The sequence below is a fragment of the Patiria miniata genome, unplaced genomic scaffold (assembly GCF_015706575.1).
Source record: "Patiria miniata isolate m_02_andy unplaced genomic scaffold, ASM1570657v1 HiC_scaffold_19, whole genome shotgun sequence".
NCBI lineage: Eukaryota > Metazoa > Echinodermata > Asteroidea > Valvatida > Asterinidae > Patiria > Patiria miniata.
The window spans coordinates 8,787,809-8,809,123 of record NW_024037057.1 but is presented as its reverse complement, the minus strand read 5'-3'; the positions used below and the strand labels follow the sequence as shown (position 1 = coordinate 8,809,123).

The following is a 21,315-nucleotide window of genomic DNA, read 5'->3' as shown; positions in this document are numbered from 1 at the left end:
GCCCTTAAGCCCAAAATCCTCACTAACTTAATAATAATAATAAATGGAGCATTTATAAAGCGCTTTTAACAAATATCAAAGCGCTGTACAAAACTACAAAACTACAAATAAACAAGGCAAAAACAAAAACAAAACAAAAAACTTAATTTAAGAATAACTCGAGGGAACAATGAGAGGTAAAGATGAAGGTGAATTGATTAAAGAAACAGATGTGTTTTGAGCGATTTCTTGAAGATGATGATTGACTTGTGAAATACGCTTACCGTAAGCATGGAGCTTTCTGCTACAGTAAGCAGGTATTACTGTGCTAACGGTAAGCAGAGACAAGACATTGGGCCCAGATACAGCCCATGCAGTTTTTTGTTAGAAGTCTTCCTGCACCTGTCAAAATCCAACACAGTTGACCAAGCAATCTATCAAACTGTTTTCTTTGGTATATGTGCCAGGGCTTTCAGTTCTATATCCATGACAATCAATCAAATCTAGATTTTCTTTAAGCAATTAGGTGGGATAAGGTTAATGAAGCTTTCAGCCTTTGAACAAATTCCATTTATTAAAAATGGCCGGGCAGTGGTAAAAAAAAAAGAAGAAAATGTTCATTGATGCAGCATCAAATAAACTTTGATAAATTGTACTGCAAGAAATAAAAGATATCTGGGCTCAATAAATATACCCTGTACTGTTGGTCTTTCTATAAAAAAGAAATTAAACAAAAAAAATATACTGTGTTGAAAAAGTACTTGCGTAGAAGTATTCGTTAATGGAATTCAGTTTAAAAAATACTGTTGATGGCACAAGGGAGCTTGAAAATTTTTCTTCAGAACTATTGAAGCAAATTACACAAATTACACGAATGCATTTACAAAAACCACACAAATGCTTAATTCCTCCCTTTCATTTGCCGATCGGAACAACGATCGTCACAAACTCGTACTTGAAGCTCTGATCCGGAAGCTTATGTTCACTGAAGAACTGGACAGCGTAGACGATGAAGGCGGTCAAGCTGCAGACCCAGAGTAGTAGTCCCACACCCAGGCCTGCGTAGGCCAGACTCTTGGCTCGATAGCTAGCCTGATGGGCACCGAAGGAGTCGCCAACAGCCGACCTCCTTCTGACCTGGAGAGAAACAAAGATCAAACACAGAGATTATTATTTTGAATTTTTTATTTTTTTGGCCTGTTAGGTGTAAAGAAAATAAAACTTACAATTGTGTCACAAGTGATAAACCCCAATTGGACAGGGATGCAGTGTGAGCCCATCACAATTCCATCACAAGTCCAGTCAAAAGTTAATTACAAGTCCAGTCACAAGATACAATGGATGAGCAACAACAAAGGAAAGTCTTTACCAAAGTTCATTTGAACAGTTTGCGAGATGTATTGGGACTGGAAGACTTGTGATGGACTTGCAGGGACTTGTGATGGACTCGACTACATTCCTGCATTCGCAAATTAGCAGAATTGAAGAAATTATCTTGAATGAAGAAAATTGTCTTGAGCGGGGCTTGAACCTCAGATACAGTGTTCCAGATGTTGCAGATTCAAATCCGAAACAGAACCAATAAGAAACAGCTTTAAGTAGAGAGTTTTCAAAACTGCGGTTTCATCTCTAACTTTGGCTACAGGTGATTTTAAGGTTCATAACTTAGGAACGTTTAGCTCAATGTTTATCATGCTCTGCTTGAGGAACATCACATCCTATCACACTAAGCGAACATGAGACTATTTTGAAGCCAGACATGAAGCCTGAGCTGAAGACAATGCCGCAGTTTCAAAAATGGCCACATGCATACCTCGCTGGACTTGACCAATCCCAGAATGCCGAGCGGTAGACAGCAAAAGAGCGTGACGAAGATAGCCAGTATCTGGTAATCCTTAGGCTGGTTCCTAGAGGTGATGACTGTGGTTTCTGCTGGTGGGAAAGAGGGGATCTGTGCGATCAAAAGGAACAAAGTAAGTCAAGAAACGAGCATCATAAGGTAAGCACTGGTTTTCCCGCTCAACTTTCTGAATCAATTCAAACCCACTCCCTGTGCAGTTTTTATTTATTAATTTTATTTAGAAACCAGGGATTCCTCAAAAGCGTAGCACTGTAGCTCTAAAGCCTGAAGAAACCTGTAGAGAGGAGACGATGAAAAGAAATTGCAGTTTTTGAGGGGGGAGGAAAAGCCCAGACAAATATTCTAGGGGAAAACCCACGGAATCAGCAAAAGGGACTGAAAACCGCGCATGTTCAGTGCCTATCCGGCATGGCAAAATATCGTTTACTAAAACGAAAGTCATGCCAGCTAAAATATCCACCACTACCTTAATTTACCTACCGATAATAAGGTCTGGCCTGGCAGAGGTTGGAAAAACATCTCGGCACTTTCGACTCCCTCATCACATTCATTACGTAGAGGTTTATAAGCTGTGGAAATCAGTCAAGAATGCAGGAAATAATTCAAAACAATGAGGGGATGAAAAAAATGGAAAGAATGTTGCAGCCTGATGCCACTTCAGTGCTTTTGTACAAAGTCTATGGAGACTCAAGTAAATTTTCCGATTATTTCCCAACAAAATTGGAAATGAACTTTCAATTTCATGCTCAAAATTGGAAATATTAATAACAGTCCCAGATTCATGTCTTATCATCATTTTTGCAATGAGTGACCTTCATTGAGATGATAAAAAGCAGCGTCGGGTTGCAACATTTTTTTCCGAGAAAACAAACAATTCCAAAGATGAGATCCATTCTGCTCAAAATATCCCAGTCCAACATTCAACAACAACGTTTCTGACTCAAAACGTCCAATTTAATGACTGTACTGTGGTTTTAAAGACTACCAAACATGCCCAAAAAATTTCTTATTCATGAACCCAACTACCCTCACTTACTGGATAACATTTTGAATCAAGCTGGACCCTCTGCGAGGCTTCTGAAAGTTGGAAATTGAGAAGAAAATCTCAGCCCCCACCACGCGCCGAGCTGTCAGCCGATTATTTATTATTTATTTACAAAATCCACTCTCAATTGATTAGTCTGCATTCAGACTCAACAATACGTAATGAGATACAGGAAAATAATCCGATAACCAGACTACGTAGGCACATCGCCGTACCTACGGCTGTTCTACGTCGAATCAAATAATCCACAATTTTAAAGGTATTACTTTTTTCTCATATTTTTGAGAAATTACTTAATTTTGGTGTAATTTTTACCCACAAATGCTTTGAACTAAAGCATAAACATGATGAAGATAAAAAACTGGAAATAACCACGAGTTGTTTAAAATATATAAATATAATTTTTTGTTTTGTCTTTTTGTGATCACCGTAAGTATGTGATCACTGGTAACCATTCCCTAAGTCAACAAGTTTACCCTGCGGTGCAGTACCAGCGCACCGTTTGTGTACATTCGATTCACAGGAGAGGTCAATTTAGGTCAAAATATTACAATCGAGATCGCGATCGAGAGGAAACAGATAGGAAAACATGGATCTAAAAGGATTGTTTGGTGGCAAAGAAAGGGTAAGATTTACAATTAACTGACAGAGTTACTGTAAAGTTTTCTGAGCATTGTTTTGTTCGTTGGTCCCACAAGTTTTCGAGAAGTTTTTTTGTTGAAAAACATTCATTTTATAAGTTAAAGTGGCGACGTAAAGTTGAACTTCCGAACTCCATATGCGCGCATCCACACTGTACTGAACGTACAATGTACATCTGGTTTGCGCGTTTGTAATTTGACACGCGCTACATCATGTACAGTTTTTAAAGCACATAAACATTTACAGCATTTCCCATATTGTCTTTGTGTGAATTGGTGATCTTTTGCGTCATGTATAAATCGTGTTCACAATGTTTCTGTTTTATTGTGTGGTTTACCTGTTCTGGAAATTTAACTTTTAAGGAAAAAATAGACATGATTTTTCAATTCAATAATCAATTGAATGATAGAAATTTATAACAGCTGTTTAAATTCATGGTGTTATTTTCATTGGACATTGATGATCGTTAAAACTTAATTGTTTGTTTCCGAAAAATTTTGGAACTTTGAATGCCAGTTCCTAAAATTCATGAAATTAGCCAAACATGAAAAATACTGTGAGTGTGTCTGTGGTGAGCGTACCAAAAAAGAAACAACTTGACAATATCCAGGTGAGGAATTAATTAACATAAAAAAAGATAATTATTAAGGGAATAAATGTGTGCTCCGGAGGTTTTTATCACTCTGTTTAATACCACTTAGAGTCTGGGTGCTGATAATTACCCGAGCCGGAGGCGAGGGTAATTATCAGCACCCAGACTCTAAGTGGTATTAAACAGAGTGATAAATACCGACGGAGTACATATTTATTCCCATTCATAAATACCTTTTCGGTAAAAAAAAATCATATAATTCGTTCAAAACATCCCGATTTTGTTCAACAAATTCACTTTATGCTTTTTGAATCATCCCTCCTGCAAAATAATGGAGTGTTCAGCTGGCGAGTAAGATGAAAATAACCCTTTTATGGAGATTGACGCGCGCGTATCATGTTCTATGCGATGTCGCGCAGAACGCACCTGGCGCGTTGCGTTTTGAATTTAGAACTATAAATTCTAACTCCCTGTTAGTGTTGCGCATGCCTACGTGAGGATTGTGAACGTTCAACCAATGAAACGATAAGAGGCACTGGATTTTTAGGAGTCCACATTTTATTGTGACACTGGAAAAGTGTTTAAGACCAGCTAGTCATGTCTTTATCATCCGTTTAATACCAGCCACGTGACGGGCTCTCGACCAATAGGAATGGCTAAACTGTCTGAGGTATTTATGAATGAATATTATACAACTGTACGTGTAGGTGGAGCTGAATTTTAATGATAATAAGAAATTATAAAAATACAAACAAAAAGCACTTCACAAGACCAAATTATTCTAATTTCATTTGAAAGAAAATACTACCTGCATGTTTTATTTAGTCTAGATAATGATCAACTGCTGTCATAAAAGTTACCCAACTAATCAAATAATGAATTCTGTGAACCACTTTACCCACCCCCCCCCAAAAAAAAATTGCCAGGGTTTTAAAGGGAATGTACGTCATTGGCTTTTGCTGTAATTTTCAGAAATGAACTATTGGAGCGGTTAGTATGATAAATCAAATATAGTTACACTAACATGTTTGAAGTTTTGTGTTCAAAAATGCTGGGAAAACCAAGAAAAACAGAAGCCAGAATTCCACTAAAGATGAAATAGATCAATATTTGTAGATACCGGAAAATTGTAAGGTAAGGGAACCAGTCTAGCCTGCCTGCACCCGTTCATGAACATGTAACCAATAGCAAACAAAATTTGGACTGAAAAATGGTAAATTTGGATCAGTAGTTGAAAAATAGTTGGGTTTTTCCAACGGTGGTCGGCCGACCACCGTTGGAAATGTATACAAAAATACAATTTTCTTGAAAATGACTTCACACGAGGTGCCATAATTTTACAGGATGCTTTATACTGTCATTTACCAAGATCCTAGTAAAGTATTTCGTAAAAACTTGGTAGTTTTATTTTTCGATGTTTGCAAATGTTGTATATTCCCTTTAAGTTACACAGATGTTCATGTATACATGTTAGTCAACCTTTGATCTTTCGGGTGACTGATTTTGTATATGAATGCACTCTGCACACACCGATCCAAATAATGTATGTTTTGATTTGGGATTTCGGTGATATTTTTTATAGTACTGAACAAGGAAGCATATGCTGTTATTGTGCTGTATGTGGACTGATTGCCTCAGTACACATATTTTTGGAATACAATAGTTTGAAAACATAGACCTTATTCGTAAGGAAACCATTTTTGATCTTGTTCCCTGAATGTGTTTTATAAATTGTAAACTGTTGAATGGGATGGTGCCAGACTGTATTACTTTGTATCAAACTTGATTTCAATTGCTTTCTTTCCTGTTTGCAAGTTCCTAACAAGAAGATTTTACCTCACTTTCAATTTAGTATGGCCAACTTGTGAATCAAACCTATCGTTTAACTCTCAAACACTTGCATTAAAATGTATTTATTCCTGGATAAATCCATAAAACCATAGAGATTTGAGGCAGTTTAAGCGGTACAAGGAATAACAGGTGCGGCGGTCTGGGGCAGTACAGGGAGCAACAGGCAGAGTGGTTTGGGGCAGTACAGGGAATAACAGGCAGGGTTGTTTGGGCAGTACAGGGAGTAACAGGCAGGGTGGTTTGGGGCGGTACAGGGAGCAACAGGCAGAGTGGTTTGGGGCAGTACAGGGAGTAACAGGCAGGGTGGTTTGGGGCAGTACAGGGAGTAACAGGCAGGGTGGTTTGGACGTACAAGGAATAAAAGGCAGGGTGGTTTGGGGCGGTACAAGTAATAACAGGCAAGGTGGTTTGGGGCGGTACAGGGAGTATTAGGCAGGATGGTTTGTGATAGTACAAAGAGAAACAGACGGTGGTTTGGGGCGGTACAAGGAATAACAGGCAGGGTGGTTTGGGCGCAGTACTAGGGACCCATGGGTTAAAATGCCTACATGAAGTTCAACCAATACAGAGTTTTGGAAGTGATTTTTGTCAAAAGCCTATTGTTGAATTGCACAATGGTGGTGTGCATGATACAGAGTTCACACAATGCAATCGATTGGCCACTTCCTGGTCGGGTCAGAAAAACCTCGAACATGGTTGAAAGTGGTACTGTGGAAAGTGTAGTTTACAAAGACATATATACATAATGCAATTAGTCCGAAAAACCTTGAACATGGTTTTGAAGTCGTAAGTACTGTGGAAACTGTAGTTTACAAAGAGATATACATAATTGTTTATACTTGTACAAAATCTATGCATTTGGCTTTTTTTCAGAATAATTTCACCAACTTGTCCTGATTTCTCACCTTTTGTTTAGTTAGTGCATTCTACCACCAAAGAAAGGAAAAACGGACTTAGGAAACCTCAGATTTGTTCAAGGAACACACACGCATGTAATTGAGTGTATTTTGCAAAAGTAAAACTGAAAAAGAAAAAGTAAGTTTTGAAAAAATAATACAATAACTCATAACTGGAAAATATTATTTGAACATTCAAGTTCTGGTTTGGAACCTTTTTGAAGGTTTCAGTTCTGCAGGCATGAACAGAATAATACAATACTTAATTCTTTTTTTTGGTCATAGGTTTAGTGTACAATATAATATTGGTTTAATATTGGAGTATTTCCTATAGAAAGGTTCTTAGTAATAATGGCTATGTGTACGGAGATGAGGCTTAGAGAGACAACCGTAGGAATTATTTTTAAAAAAAATTTTCATCAATTTTAGGTTCACTTTGCTTCATATGTTTATCTACATGTATGTATATTGCCACTGCTTGGCAGTTGGTGAGCATGGACACACATTGTCATTACTGGGGCTATTCCGTTTGTACATTGTATTCAAAAGTTTAAAGGAACTGTTTCCGAAAAAAAAAGGGACCGTCATGCAGCCGGCCATATCCTGTCTCAACACTTCCTGTTTCAGTTTCTGGGAGCTCGTATGACAACTGCATGTACATATGTAATTTTTTTTAACTGTGTCACTTTCAGTTATTCATAAATAATTAACAAATCAACAATGCTCGTACTGCAATAGTAAAAGTTACATTGTTTCATGCTTTTTCAAATCAATGTTTAATATTGATTATTTTTTAGAAAAGTTTTCTATCACTTTCTTTTTAAGTTTTGAAAACTTACTGTTTTTCCTTTAAATTTTTCCTTTAAATTTGAGGTAAGGAATTTTCCTTTGGAGTGTAAGGTAGCTTTTCCAGATATAAGTTCAATTGCATTTTTTTTTCTTGCAAAAGTACAAACCTAAACAGAAATCAGCCTGGAAATTGTCAGCAACGTTTTTAAAATCATCCAAAGTTGTAGCAATATGAAATAGTTAGGGTTCTTATTTTGAATAATAAATGTAAAATATTTGAGAATTCCAGCACCATATTTGGCTTTGGTGAAGTGACTTGAGCGAGACAAGTCGGCTAAGTTTGATGGACACCATGACCCTAGATTTGTCAGGACTTGGGTTGGCAACAGACAGTCGGTTGCAAAGTTTCCCTAGATAAATAAACTTTGTCACAGAACAGGCTTGGCCATAAATACATGTATCTCTGCTGTGATCGATGTGTAGTACACGTGCACTTACAGAAGGGTTAACTTTACTCAAATAGAAATGACATGTTGAAGCTTCACAGCCATTTTGCACGAGTTGTGAATAATTTGCGGAAAGTCTTACTCCCTGTGTATTGTTTGCATGGTGAATTTTAATTTTTTTGGGGGGTTGATATTTTTTTTACAAGACGGTACAAGTCCATCTTGACCAAGTGTGATCATCCTGATCAAAATACCACACACAAAACATAGTGGTGAACCCCAAAATCGGGCTGGATAGCTCAGTTGGTAGAGCACCGGAACGGCAACCCCGAGGTCGTAGGTTCAAACATTAAAATTACAAAAACCCAGTGTTGGATTTTAATATTTTTGAGACAGTTATTAAATATACAGATAAAGCACTGCAAGAATTAAATTCCTATTTTTATGTACTTTTTTATTCTGTAAATAAAAACTAGACGTTTCGTCCCAAGAAGAAGTTTGAGCCGGGGACGTTACGCTATCAGCTTCACAAGAAGGCGATGGCGTCACTCAACTCCGGCTTGGACCTGAAGGCCGTCGTCTCGCTGCCTGCAGAGGAGGACTTAAATGATTGGCTGGCCGTCCATGGTGAGAAATGAGCTGATTGGTTGATTGCATGAATAAGTAGCCAATAGGAAATCTTCAGGGTAATGTGTGCAATCTTAGGCCAAGTTCGCGCAAGGACTATAGTTAACCATAGTTCGACTAACGCTTGCCCAAACTCTGCCTAGTCGACGGTGGTTGACTACGCTAGTCGACTATTTGGAACCAGCCTACTGGGGTTGGTTGCTTCGCTGGTAACCAATAGCCGCGTGCATTCATAACGCTAGCAGAGAGCCAGGATCCAGAAGTTTTGCGATGACATTTTGACCAGCGTTTGACTAGAGACGTTCGCATGTTGCTATCAGTGCGCAGGCGTAAGGTACGTCACAAATCAACCACTAGTCGACTAATGGTCCTTGCCCGAACTTGGCCTTAATTTTGGTGAAGAAATCACACATTGCATTTTGCACACGGTAATTCAGTTCTCGAAAACATGCAAGTTCTTGTGCATTCTTTCTAATTCTTTTGGAAAATAACATTGAAGTTATAAACCTAAAGGTACATGTAAGTGTTGAGAAGTTGTATTAATTTTTTTATATTTTTTTAAACATTTTTACAGTTGTTGACTTCTTTAATCGGATTAACCTCATCTACGGAACGATATGTGAATACTGCACAGACGAGTCGTGCCCTATCATGTCTGGTGGATCAAAGTAAGTCACCATGTTAACCTTTCTGTTAAAGAGGTTGTGGAATGCTCGAAAACATTTCCGTCATTTTTTGGGTATATGTAGCCTAAGGTGTGATGAAATAAAAACGATTATTGTGTCTGTCATGAAATGACTACAAAAGGTACTTTTGAGAGCTGTTTTTCAAGTCCTGTCATGCCTGTTTCGACCCGAACGTGCAATTTGTGTAAAAGTCGTCGTTGCGGGCAGCAAACAAAACACAGTAAATCGTGACGTAATAAACAGGACTCCCGATGCAGAGTAGCATAAACGAGTCCTGTTTATTACGTCACGATCTACTGTGTTTTGTTTGCTGCCCGCAACGACGACTTTTACACAAATTGCGCGTTCTGATTGCAGACCTTTGCAAGTTTCGTTAATCAAATTCAGTGATAATAAGAGTACAAAATGGCTACACATGGGTATCATGGAGGAGCACAGACTTGTCCTCAGCGAGGGCGCCCTTCGCAATGAGTCTATTCCAGATAATGATTCGGAATGTTTGGTCCTCGAAGGTACGAGTACATGTGGTGCGACGGGGACAAGTTCAAGAAACCAACGGCACTTCCAGCAAACAAATACATCACTAACCTCATGGAATGGGTGGAATCACTCATCAACAACGAGAAGGTGTTCCCGGTAAATGTAGGTGAGTGGCACCCCCGGGTTAATCAGTAACATGCAGGTGTAATGGATTGAAAGGTCCATCGACAATGAGAAGGTGTTCCCGGTAAATGTAGGTGAGTGGCACCCCCGGGTTAATCAGTAACATGCAGGTGTAATGGATTGAAAGGTCCATCAACAATGAGAAGGTGTTCCCGGTAAATTTAGGTGAGTGGCACCCCCAGGGATTATGCTAGAATGGTTGGAAAGGATTATCAACAATGAATTGTGTTCCCAGTGTATGTAGGTGAGTGCCACCCCTGGAGATGACAAGTAAGGCCAAATAAAAAAAAAAGGAAAACATGTTTAGCGTCCCCGCCCGCTTCCTTTTTGGAGGCCACCTCCTTTCTTTTTTTTTCTTCTTCTTTTTTGAAAAAAAAACCCCGATAAAATGGTATATTTTAAACAGTGACATCATTTTGGCCTCTCTGTCTGTTGCGTCCAGCCCATATAAAGCTGGTATGTGATTTCCCGAGTCCATTTGGCGGGCATTTAAAAAAAAGCTGGCGGCCATCTTGAAAAATAGCCCGGCCGGTCATTATGAAAAAAAAGGGCCTTCTCCTTCCTTTTTTCCAGAATGGCAGGACGCTGAACATGTTTTTTTTTTTTATTTGGCCTTACATGCATGTACATGTACAAATGTATAAGGTAAACCTGGCATAAATTGTGGAGTGGTTTCCCTGTGGTCAACATTTCCTTTGCACTTTGGGTTTCCGTTGTCTACCAGGAAGTGAGATATTTATCTCGTTTTTTTTTTTCTGATGTCAGCAGCAAAAATATGAAAAGCTCACATCATTGTTGGTGTAACACATGGGCGTCAGTCCGCCCCCCCCCCCCCCCCCCCCCCCAGGGGGACATGTCCCCCCCCCCAACACTTTTTGAAGGATGGGGAACTCGATGTCAAATCCCCCCCCCCCCCACCAGATTTTTGAGCTTGTGTGTCTCATTTACAGGGGTCAGGGCCTTATTATATACTACAGTACATCTTTTGCGAAGAAAATATTGGTTATGTGGCCAGAAATTGCCTCAGATCGCACCACCGAGCATTTAGAATCCAAATAAAAAAAATTTCGGGGCCCTTAAGCGGGCCCGAACCCCACACCTATAGCTCAGAAAGCTGAGCCAATGACTCCAACCTCAAATATAATGTTCAAATCTTTATCGTTTTGCTTAGAAAATATTTGTTAATATTATAAAGTGGTCAGAAATTGCCTCAGATCGCACCACAGAGAGAGTCTAGAATCATTGTATTCTAGATGCATTTTATTGATTCCTCAGCGAGTAAACACAATGTAATACAATGTAATACAATGTAATACAATGTAATACAATGTAATACAATGTAATACAATGTAATACAATGTAATACAATGTAATACAATGTAATACAATGTAGTACATGTGCTTATAGGTTAAGCCACAGATTCAATTCTACAAATGTGGAAATGTCTTTCATCATTTCTTCTTTTCTCTCCTAGATGTCCCCTTCCCCAAGAACTTTGTCACGACGTGCAAGAACATTCTGAAGCGTCTACACAGAGTGTTTGTTCACGTCTACATCCATCACTTTGAGAACCTCGTCGCAATAGGAGCGGTGAGTTATGATCAAAGTCAATGACTTATTTCAATGACCAAAAGAAAAACCCGAATGTACCTTGGCTCAGTGTTCAAGGGACTGGAATTTTCCCCCAGAGTCAGTGCTGTAGTCGAGTCCAGTGGACTTGTGGGGACGTGTATGGATTTGTGAAGACGTGTATGCACTTGTGGGGACGTGTATGCACTTGTGGGGACATGTATGCACTTGTGGGGACATGTATGGACTTGTGGGGACATGTATGGACTTGTGGGGACATGTATGGACTTGTGGGGACATGTATGAGCTTGTGAAGGTTTTTAAAGACTTGTGAGAACGTTTATTGACTTGTGAGGACCTGTACAACTTGTAAGGTCTTGTGAGGACTTTTGAAGACTTTTAAGGTCTTGTGAGGACCTGTGATGGACTTGTGGAGACTTGTGAGGATTTTTATCACTTGAATGGTTTCCATTGGGCTGGATACGAATATAGTATTCCAGACATCAAAGGTTCTACAAAATGTCTTCGAATTTTATTTAGCAACTAAAATTTGATATTTTTCCTTAATTTTTCTTCTCCATTTTTGTGCAGGAAGCCCACATCAACACCTGTTATAAGCATTTCTACTACTTTGTCAAAGAATTTCACCTCATCGATCCAAAGGAACTTGAACCACTGGTAAGAGTTTGTTTTACTGTTTGCTGTTGTTGGAATGTGTTGGAGCTAGTTGGCTTTTGCCTTTGGAAGCTGTAGGATCCAGCAGGCTTCAGACTAATAGCTGTTGTGGGATTCTGTTGGATTGAGCAGGTATTCAACAGGCATGTTGTAGGATTCTGTTGGATTCAGCAGGCATTCAAAAGGCATGGGGGATGGGGCTCGTACCATACCGGTACTGTCAATGGGGGCGCTGTTCTAATCCCACGATTATTAACACTGACAGAGCTGGGGGAGGGGGTTTACCCCTAACCTCCCCCCCCCCTCCCCCTGGATCAGCACCTGACTTGGAAGTTACTGGAATCTGATGAATTCGGGCGATTCACAATGCAGTGCGCCACCAAGAATTTACCACAGATAGTTCGTTTTTCCCAGTGCATTGTGGGTGATAGTTGACAAATTCGCAGCGCGGGACATTTGAAATTGTTTGTTTTTCCGGTCAGTAGTTTTGTAAGCGTATGATTCGAGTACAAGTTTGCCCTTTTTTTCTTCTTTTTATCAATATGGTGTTTTTTGTAATGCGGCAGAACGCTGTGCCCCAATCTATAACAAATTAGCTCAAGTTGTCTACCGACACTCATTCAAATGGGCCATGTTTTGTCGATCATAAAGCAGAAAACTGGACTCTCCATGGCAAACCCTTGGTGGCGCACTGCATTGTGAATCACTCGAATTATGAAGCAGGTTCAACATTCTTGTAAGATTCTGTTGGATTCAGCAGGTTCCAAGCTGTTATTAGATTTTGTTTGACTCAGAAGTGAGAAATCTGAAGCGTGTTTGTAAACATATCCTTGAAACATTTCTTGATTTGTTTGTTTTCAATCCACAGAGAGATATGACGGAGAAGATCTGCCGCTGATGAAACCTCCTTCCCCTCCCTTTCCCTAAGCCCCTCCCATCATTCCCCTCCCCCCCATTTTTTACTCCGTCAACTTTGCCAAAAATCTTTCCAGTGAAGACAACAGTCAGAGACCATGCCTCACAAACAACAGAGTCCTTACTTTAGTTCAGTTTAAGCCTTAGTGCGGATCTGAACTGGGAACCATCAGAATGAATGTTCACCCATTCTACCGAAAGCCTGTAAAATACATGTCCTCTACGAAACCCTGAACCTCAGACCAAGTAAATTGATGCTCGCTCGTCAAGTGTACTACAAGGCCAAACCTCGCATAAAATTTACAACTTGGTTAGATCTGAACCCAGAACCATCGGAATCAACATCCCCCGTCCTACCACAGAGCTGTAACGTTGATAAGAATACCAAGTCCTGAACCCAGGACCAGCAAACGGAAGTCCGCTCATCCTACCGTGCATTTAACTTCAGCATCAACATCCATCTCGAAGCCCTGGAACTTTGAGGTAGAAGTGTTTATTTCCAGTGTGTGATTTCACAACGACTCAAATTCAAGATAGTAATTTTTTTTTTTTTTTTTTATGGAAAACTTTCAATGCAGCAATATTTTCTCTGCACCCCTGTACCGTTGCAGTCTATAACACACATGCAGGACAAAGTTACCAAAACTTTTGCAAAAAAAACATGTTTTGATTTCCCTTTCTTGAACTTTCCTTTGTTAGATTTCCCTTTTAAATTAATAATCCTTCAGATATTGATATTCTACAATTGTACGTTCCCTCAATCTTTTGAAATTCTCTTTAAGTAAATTCTTTTCTCGTCTTCCATGACTGAACAGTGGTGCAGAAAAAAAATTGCTGAGCGCAGAAAATATGTGCTTAGCAAAAACGGGTTACCAGTGAGAATGTCATGTATTTCACATGACAGAAAATGGTAGTGCTTATCCCATAAATTCCCAGAGCATTTTTCCCACAAAGCATCCAGGTTAAAGCCAGGTTTTAACTTTTTACATAAAATACAGCACGGCAAACATTTTTAGTGGTCCAATTTTTAAAAATAATTTTTCTGTCGGCACAATTTATGTTTTTAAGTATCAGGGTTAACGGAAGGTGCTAGTGTACATGTACTACATCAAAACTCGCATGGATCAATGTAACGTCATGTGCAGTTCAGTTTTTTAATTACTTGGATTTTTATATCAGAACGAAATTGGAATAGCAGATAATTAACGTTAATTTACTGAAATGTTTGCTAATCTGGGACTTTTTTCGTTGAGCTAAGCACAGATAGTATCTGCTTAGCGAAAACCAGTTACCAGCCAAAATATCATGTAGTTTATATTGCTTGTGACTGGTACTCCACTGAATTTTGCTTAGAACATCAATTTGCCTAGCAATATTTTTCTGCTAGAGACTCTTTTGAATTTGGCCAACCTCGTCCCCATGGGTCCGATCTTGCTGCGCCATGGTGGTTCCCATCATGCCTTGCGCGATCTTAACCCCTGGAATTGTGTAATTTACATGTGCCACTATTCAGCACATTTAAATTGGGACTTCGGTCAATGTGTTTAACGTGCGACGCAGTGCCTAAAATTTTGAATTTTTTTTTTGAATCAATCCTTTCAAACATGAGATTTCAACTTTTTTTTTTTTTGGCCAAAAACGAAGCTTCCATAATCCATATCGTATAGCCATCCACAGTCTAGAAAAAAAAATGTTCGGACGTGACGTGATGTGCAGGAGATAACGGTGGCACATCCATGTGGCGTGCAGTCTTTGAAATACCTGCACAGTACACTCTGAATAGTCAATAAGTATCGTTTATGTATTTACCGTGGCCGGGGGTTAGTGAAGGAACACGCACGCAGCCCATGGAGTTGAGGCTGGAATTGGGCCTGTTGTGAAGTTTTTATTTGTTTCATTAGGCCAAAAAAAAAAGTCTCCGGTTTTGGATATCCGGCGCGCGTCGCAAAATTAAAAAAAAAAATTCCACTGTAAGATGTCTTAAAACCGCCAAACTCACTGGTTTGACTGGAATCCTACTGCTGCACAATTTTAACGTGTTTTTCGGTGGGGTTACGATCGAGTATAAGCTTTATGTGGCCTCTCTGGACTCCCATATATTTTGCACTAAATTTAGTCTGGCACCATTTGCAGTCATCAGACGACATTTGAAGAAAAAAAGTTTAAAAAAACAAAAAGCCGCCTCGCCCACCACTTTTGGGGCAATCTCCACACCAGAAACTAGAGACTTTTTTATGGCCTTACATAGTATTTAAGCAATTTCTAAACTTTTTGTTGAATGGTATTTATAAGATTGGGTTTTGCATGATGACTAGGTTTTCTTTTCTTAATTCACACACGTTTCTTTGTCGCACAAGAAATCTCCAAACCTACTGTCTTAAATGAGAAGATATCATTTTGTATATAAATATTTTGTTACTCTTTTGTTTTTACCTGACACAGTAAATCGTGTTGCAAGTAATCGTACGCAATTTCCTGTGTGACATTGCAGAACTAAAAAGTAAACAAAAACTGTTACAAAGTTATTTGTCAACATATTTTTAACCCTTATGCCCAAAGTATTGTTTTTATAAGCCACGGACCAGTGAATTTCAAAAAAATTGATGTCAAAATTGATTTAAATTAAGATTTTTTTCTATAGTTGGTAGTTGATAAAACAAAAAACCTGCTCATATTTTTAATTCTGATTTCCTTTTTACTGATTTTTAATTTTTGGAAGATCAAAAAAATAAAATTCATTTTCCAAACTTTTCTGTAGTAACATTTCATAGAAGAAACAAATTTAAAAAAATTGAAAAGTTGGAAAAATTTAATATTATGTTGCAACAAGAACTGATGAAGTGTTTGATGAATATATCTTTTCAAAAGTTGATATTCTTAGGTCCCTAAAAAGATGTTTAATCCCCCAAAAATCGGAAAGAAAGTGGACATTGAAAAAGATGTATGGATTTTTAATCTATGTAATGAGTAAGATTTATTATGAAAATGATTTATTAATTAATTTCAATCTGTAAGATTTATCGTAAGTATTATTTAGTTTTGTTTTGATTAAGGCCATTGAAAGTTGTTTTCTGTATTTGTCTTTAAAAATGACTGTAAGGCCAGTCGGTATCTACATAACACTTAGATCTCTTTCTTCCCTTAAAACGAGAAAGGTTTTTTAAACAAAAAACTGAGTATAAAGTAATGTTTGGAAGCAATCTTTTTCGAGCAGGCCGCGCCGACCAGACGTGACAAAAATGGCCATGTCTACATTTTGTTGCCAGTTTTCAAACCGGAGAAAATAGCAAGAAAAAAAGAATGTGAAATTTGACATGGTGCAAAATAGCGGTTTTTTCCCCGTTGCCTTAACCATTTTAAAAACATCTTGAATTGTAACTTGTAAGCATTTTATTTGAATGTACAGTTCTATAAAACTTTTTATGTTTATACCTCTGTGTGCACAAAATAATCGGGTACATTTATCTTGTATTATTGCTCCAGATTCTTGTGGGTATTTGTTCCAAATTATTTTGAAGAGATAAATCAGACATCACCTTTACCGGAAAAGGTTTAAGTGGATGACCTAGCTAGCTCATGACCTAGCTAAGACAAAAACCAAATATTTTGAAGGAATAAAAATTGACACAATTTTTTTCTTCATATTTCTGTAACTGTGTTTTAAAAACAACGCACTTCATAACCTTGGAATATTAAAACCATTTGAAAGCGCTTTATTTTTTTAGGCAAAATCTGAATAAAGAAATTGGGTGATTGTAGGCCTACTTTATTTAATATATTTCCCAGAAAAGCAACTTATTACATGTGTAAAAATGTTTGTGTTTACCTGTATAAAATTGTTTCGGGTATTTTATAAGCAGTCGTATACTAATGACTCTTAATGGTGAAAACAATTTGGCAATGTTGATGGTTGTCTATGTGTTTTGCATGAAACTTTTGCATGTTTATTCGACCATGGCTCCATGATTTGATGGACAGCCAACTGTGCATAACGACCACCAAGAAGTTGTACCGCCCTCTGTTGGTGAATTTATGCCAGGTTTCCTGTTGCCTTTTTAGGTGTAGTGTAAATTAAGGACTCTATGGAGCGTGTCTGGTCACGTGGGAGGGTTTTCACTTTAAACCAATGATAGGGTAAATGAGTCCAGATTTGATAGGAGTCCGATTTTCATATGACACCGGGACATGTGAAACCTTGAATGTAATACATGTAGAAAATCTAAAGCATTATTATTTGAATGTTTTCTTTATTTTATTTTTTTTGGTAAAAATGAGGTCCCTTTTCAAACAGAAACAAGATTTACTTTTGGTAACAGAGAACTTGTATATGAATATAAAAACAAAAAAAGTGTGTACTGTTAAGTGAAGGACAATTTCAAAGAATGTTATACGTAAACAAACCTCAAAATTTACCTCCGCAAAATATTCTGATATTGTTTGATTTCCAGTTGAATTAATCATGAAAAGTCTAGATTAACCCAACGCCCATTGCATATGTTTAGAGTGCGAATATGCAGTAACCATTTGTTTTTTCCAAAAAGTCATGCTCTGGAATTTATAGGGTTTTTTTTACTTTTCAAACGTTCAGTAAATTTATCCGACAAAAAAAATCTGCAAACTATATGGCCAAGACAAAAATGTATATAATATACATTATTATTTGTATTGTTATACTTGTATAGAACAGTGGTATTAAAACCATAGTGCAGTTGTCTGCATTTCTATTCAACCAAGTTGAGTACATTTTAATATCGTTGTCTGGAATTGTATTGTTTGTCGTTAATTTTGTTTGAATTTGGTCGAGTAAAAGCCAAATTGCGAAATTCACAATTTGGAAACATTGAAGTAATTCATGAATGCGAGAGGTGTCTCGCTATTAAACATCACACCCATACAGCGTTCCATTTACACGTATAGATTTTATTTTAAATGTCTCGCTTCCAAAGTGGTTTCAAAGGGGGCGCTGTTCAAATCCAACCATGTACAAATACCCAGTAAACAAGCTGTCAATTTTCATAGGCAGACATTACTACCAGTATAATTTTTTGAGGTGTTACAAGGGGAGGGGGTGGTATTGTACTTCTATGCCAAAAAATGTAAACGTTGTCAGCGCTTGGGGAGGGTTTAAACCACCCCCCCCCCCCGGATCTACGCCTTGGAATAAATAAGGAATAAAAGTGGCCCTAAAATCTACCCCTGCGGAACATGAACGTTAAGTAGCAGGAGCTTGATATGTTGCCCTCGATATTCACAGACTGATACGACCACTTAGGTACGACTTAAACCAATTGATTACATAAGTTGACATTTACAGCTTTTTATATTCATCCAGCCTGATTTCGGAGAAATTTTGAAATGAGATGGTGTCTTTATATCATCCCTCGGATTAGTAAAATGTGACGATTTTTTAAGTTAAGAGAAAGGTATGGGACCTTTCAGAAGCTACTGTAAAACTCACTCGAGTATTGCTAAAATTCGTGTTCCTGCCCTAGTGAACAACTGCACTCCGTTATGTTCTTCGTCTCTGCTGCTTATACGAAAAGAAGCAAGGGGAATCTGCAAAGATAAAAGAAATATATCCCATATATTACATTTGTGTGCGTTTTCGAAGCACACTGACAATCTTGCTATCGGATTGAGAAGATGTCATAAAAAAAAAATTGATATGCCATTTCCCGAAGACTGAAGCAACAATTAAAGGTAGAGTCCATCATTTGCAGCCATCCGAAAAGTAACTGGCGTAATTATTGTTGAAAAACTAACTTGGTTGAAAGATAGTAAGGAGACTAAACTCCCTGTGAAATTATTCTTTCTGGGAAGCTGTCATTTTGAAGTTATCAACGAAAGAAGGCATTTCCAACGGTGATTCTTAAGAAGCACCGTAGGAAAATTTAAATTAGTAGTTCGTTTTGTTATTCAGCACAGCGCGCACAAGTATTCGAACGACGCACACGCGCGCGCGGTTGTTATAATTCGTCGGATCAGTGCGCGACGTCGCGCGTATAGTTGCAATTCAAAACAATTCAAAACATGATTCAGCAACTTTTGATTTGAAATTGAGATCTTAGAATGCTGTTTTTCTCGGAATGTACAGATGAAGCTTAGCTGAAACTTCATCAGGTTAGTTGCTCAGTATCCTTCATTAGATTTTGAACTCTTTTGTTGCTTCAAACGAACAAAATGCACAAATTACAAATGATGGACTCTACCTTTAAAGATGAATAATAGAAAAATACATCTAAATCCCTTTTGCTGAATTACCTCAAGAGTTGGTGAAGACTTGCTCTACAAGCAGGTCATCAGTCCTTCCGTCGGTCCTCCTCCCTGCTTCCGGCTCCTTGGGATTTGAATCTTCGTCCAGAATGTCATCTCATCTTGCAGACCGTTATCTCTGCCAGAAGATTAGAAGGAACACATGTAAGAAAATGAGTGTGGGACAATAATTATGCGCCTGTTGTTCTTTTTTATTTGTGGGTTTGTGAAGTTAAGTGATTATTATTTCACATTAAATTTATTTTCCTCTAAGTTCATCGTATTTTTAAAAAATAAGGTATCATTAATCACAAGCACAACAAGCAGAACAAACCTTGAAACATCCTAATACATTTTTTGAAAGGAAAATAACATTACTATTTTTACCTGGGAAATCAGTAATGGGTTGCCCGACAAGCAGGGTCGTCCAGCATCCGTTGTTCCTCCTCCCTGCTTCCGGTTCCTCGTGCCATCAGCTCCTGACATGAGCACTATGGCTTACTGGACCTCCTTATCTAATTGCAAGTTGCTGAAAATAAAAGAAGTCTTCCTAGCGGAGCTAGGTTTGTTACTACAATGTACAGTGGAAATTTGTGACCGGTGATGTGGTATAAACAGAAGGAAAACGTATATTAGTGGTCCTTACCCGACCACTAGAAAACAATCATAGAAAAAGGGAAACTACTCAGATATCTAGGCCTGCAACTGGGTGCAAAGTATCTTACATTAACGACGGTTAGGATAATTAAATTAGTGGCCCTTACCTGACCACTGTAATGGATTCAGCCGTTGAGAAAGACAGCTTAGTTTATTTGGCCTACTGGTCGCGAAGATGATAATTCCAGTATAGACATAGCAACGCGCATCGCTTCAAAGGGAAACAACATTCACATTGCCAATCAGCTATGATCGGACTTACCAGAATTTAAAAGTATCATCGATCAAAACCTCCACTGGTGTCGTGGTTGTTAAAATACAACTGATGTACATTGTTTCACACTGTAAATTCAGGCTTTACACTTTACAAAGCTATTACAAGGTGTATCCGATGTGACAGGTGTAATTACACCTGATTTACAATAAACAAAATTGACACAATTATGGCCCTAACACTGAAGGCAATTATCGATCTTTGCGAAGAAATTATGGAAGAACAAATTGCAAACAGTGTGCATGAGACACAGGCGACAAGGATCAGAAACTATTTCATTTCGCAAAGTAATCGTGGAATCGTTGAAACATTACATTTTTCAAGGGGTCTTTAAGATCTGCCCTATACATCATGTAGAACATTTTTTAAACAAAAGATCTCCAAGAAATGTTGTCGCACAGACAAATAAAGTAGATTTTTAAACATGGCCCTATTTCACTGCAAGAACCAGAGTGAAGTTACAACAGGCGAGGAATACATAGAGTACAAGAAAACTTAGATCCAACATATAAGAGCTTTTAAAGCTTCAAAATAGCTCTTGATACTTAACACATTTAATTGTCTTGGAGTATTTTACACAATGATTCGCACTCAAGACGGGATGATAAGTTTGCAAGAAAATACACATTCGGCTATTGGAGACATTTATACAGAACGGAGGAGTATAAGATCTCTACACTGAACCACATGGCCCTAAAATAGTTTTGCATAATAAATTAGACAGCTTTTTACAAAACAAAGTGTGACATGTTCACATGGCCCTGGAATCCTGTAAATAATCGGTCAAACAATAAAAGAAAATAACGCAAGAACAGTTGGGTTTGTCGAAAATCTCTATACATGGACCTAGGATTTTTTTTTAACAATGAGAATCAATGTAGAACGACGGCGATTA

At 38.1% G+C, this 21,315-nt stretch overlaps 2 protein-coding genes and 1 long non-coding RNA gene across 5 annotated transcripts; 1 reads left to right on the top strand and 2 right to left on the bottom strand.

The window, feature by feature from the left end:
* Positions 1-331: 331 nt before the first annotated feature.
* LOC119725662 (proline rich transmembrane protein 1B-like) lies at positions 332-18,789 on the bottom strand. 3 transcript variants are annotated; one of them, XM_038197155.1, is made up of 4 exons: positions 18,696-18,789; positions 2,321-2,409; positions 1,793-1,930; positions 332-1,116 (listed from the first exon to the last, which is right to left on the bottom strand). In XM_038197155.1, exons 2-4 carry the CDS (start codon positions 2,357-2,359, stop codon positions 895-897), a joined length of 399 nt encoding a protein of 132 aa, XP_038053083.1. In that variant the 5' UTR covers positions 2,360-2,409; positions 18,696-18,789; the 3' UTR covers positions 332-894. The 3 variants fall into 3 exon arrangements, with proteins under 3 accessions (XP_038053083.1, XP_038053081.1, XP_038053082.1); XM_038197153.1 differs by lacking the exon at positions 18,696-18,789 and adding an exon at positions 2,874-3,106; XM_038197154.1 differs by lacking the exon at positions 18,696-18,789 and adding an exon at positions 2,877-3,102.
* LOC119725661 (MOB kinase activator 3B-like) lies at positions 3,405-14,538 on the top strand. The gene is made up of 7 exons (XM_038197151.1): positions 3,405-3,510; positions 8,578-8,728; positions 9,303-9,396; positions 9,927-10,060; positions 11,553-11,668; positions 12,239-12,325; positions 13,191-14,538. The coding sequence occupies exons 1-7, from the start codon at positions 3,475-3,477 to the stop codon at positions 13,218-13,220; spliced, it is 648 nt and encodes a 215-aa protein (XP_038053079.1). The 5' UTR covers positions 3,405-3,474; the 3' UTR covers positions 13,221-14,538.
* Positions 18,790-19,506: 717 nt separating the features above from the next.
* LOC119725660 lies at positions 19,507-20,732 on the bottom strand. Its single transcript, XR_005270720.1, has 2 exons — positions 19,877-20,732; positions 19,507-19,628 (listed from the first exon to the last, which is right to left on the bottom strand). It is a non-coding gene; the product is annotated as an uncharacterized LOC119725660 (long non-coding RNA).
* Positions 20,733-21,315: the final 583 nt, after the last annotated feature.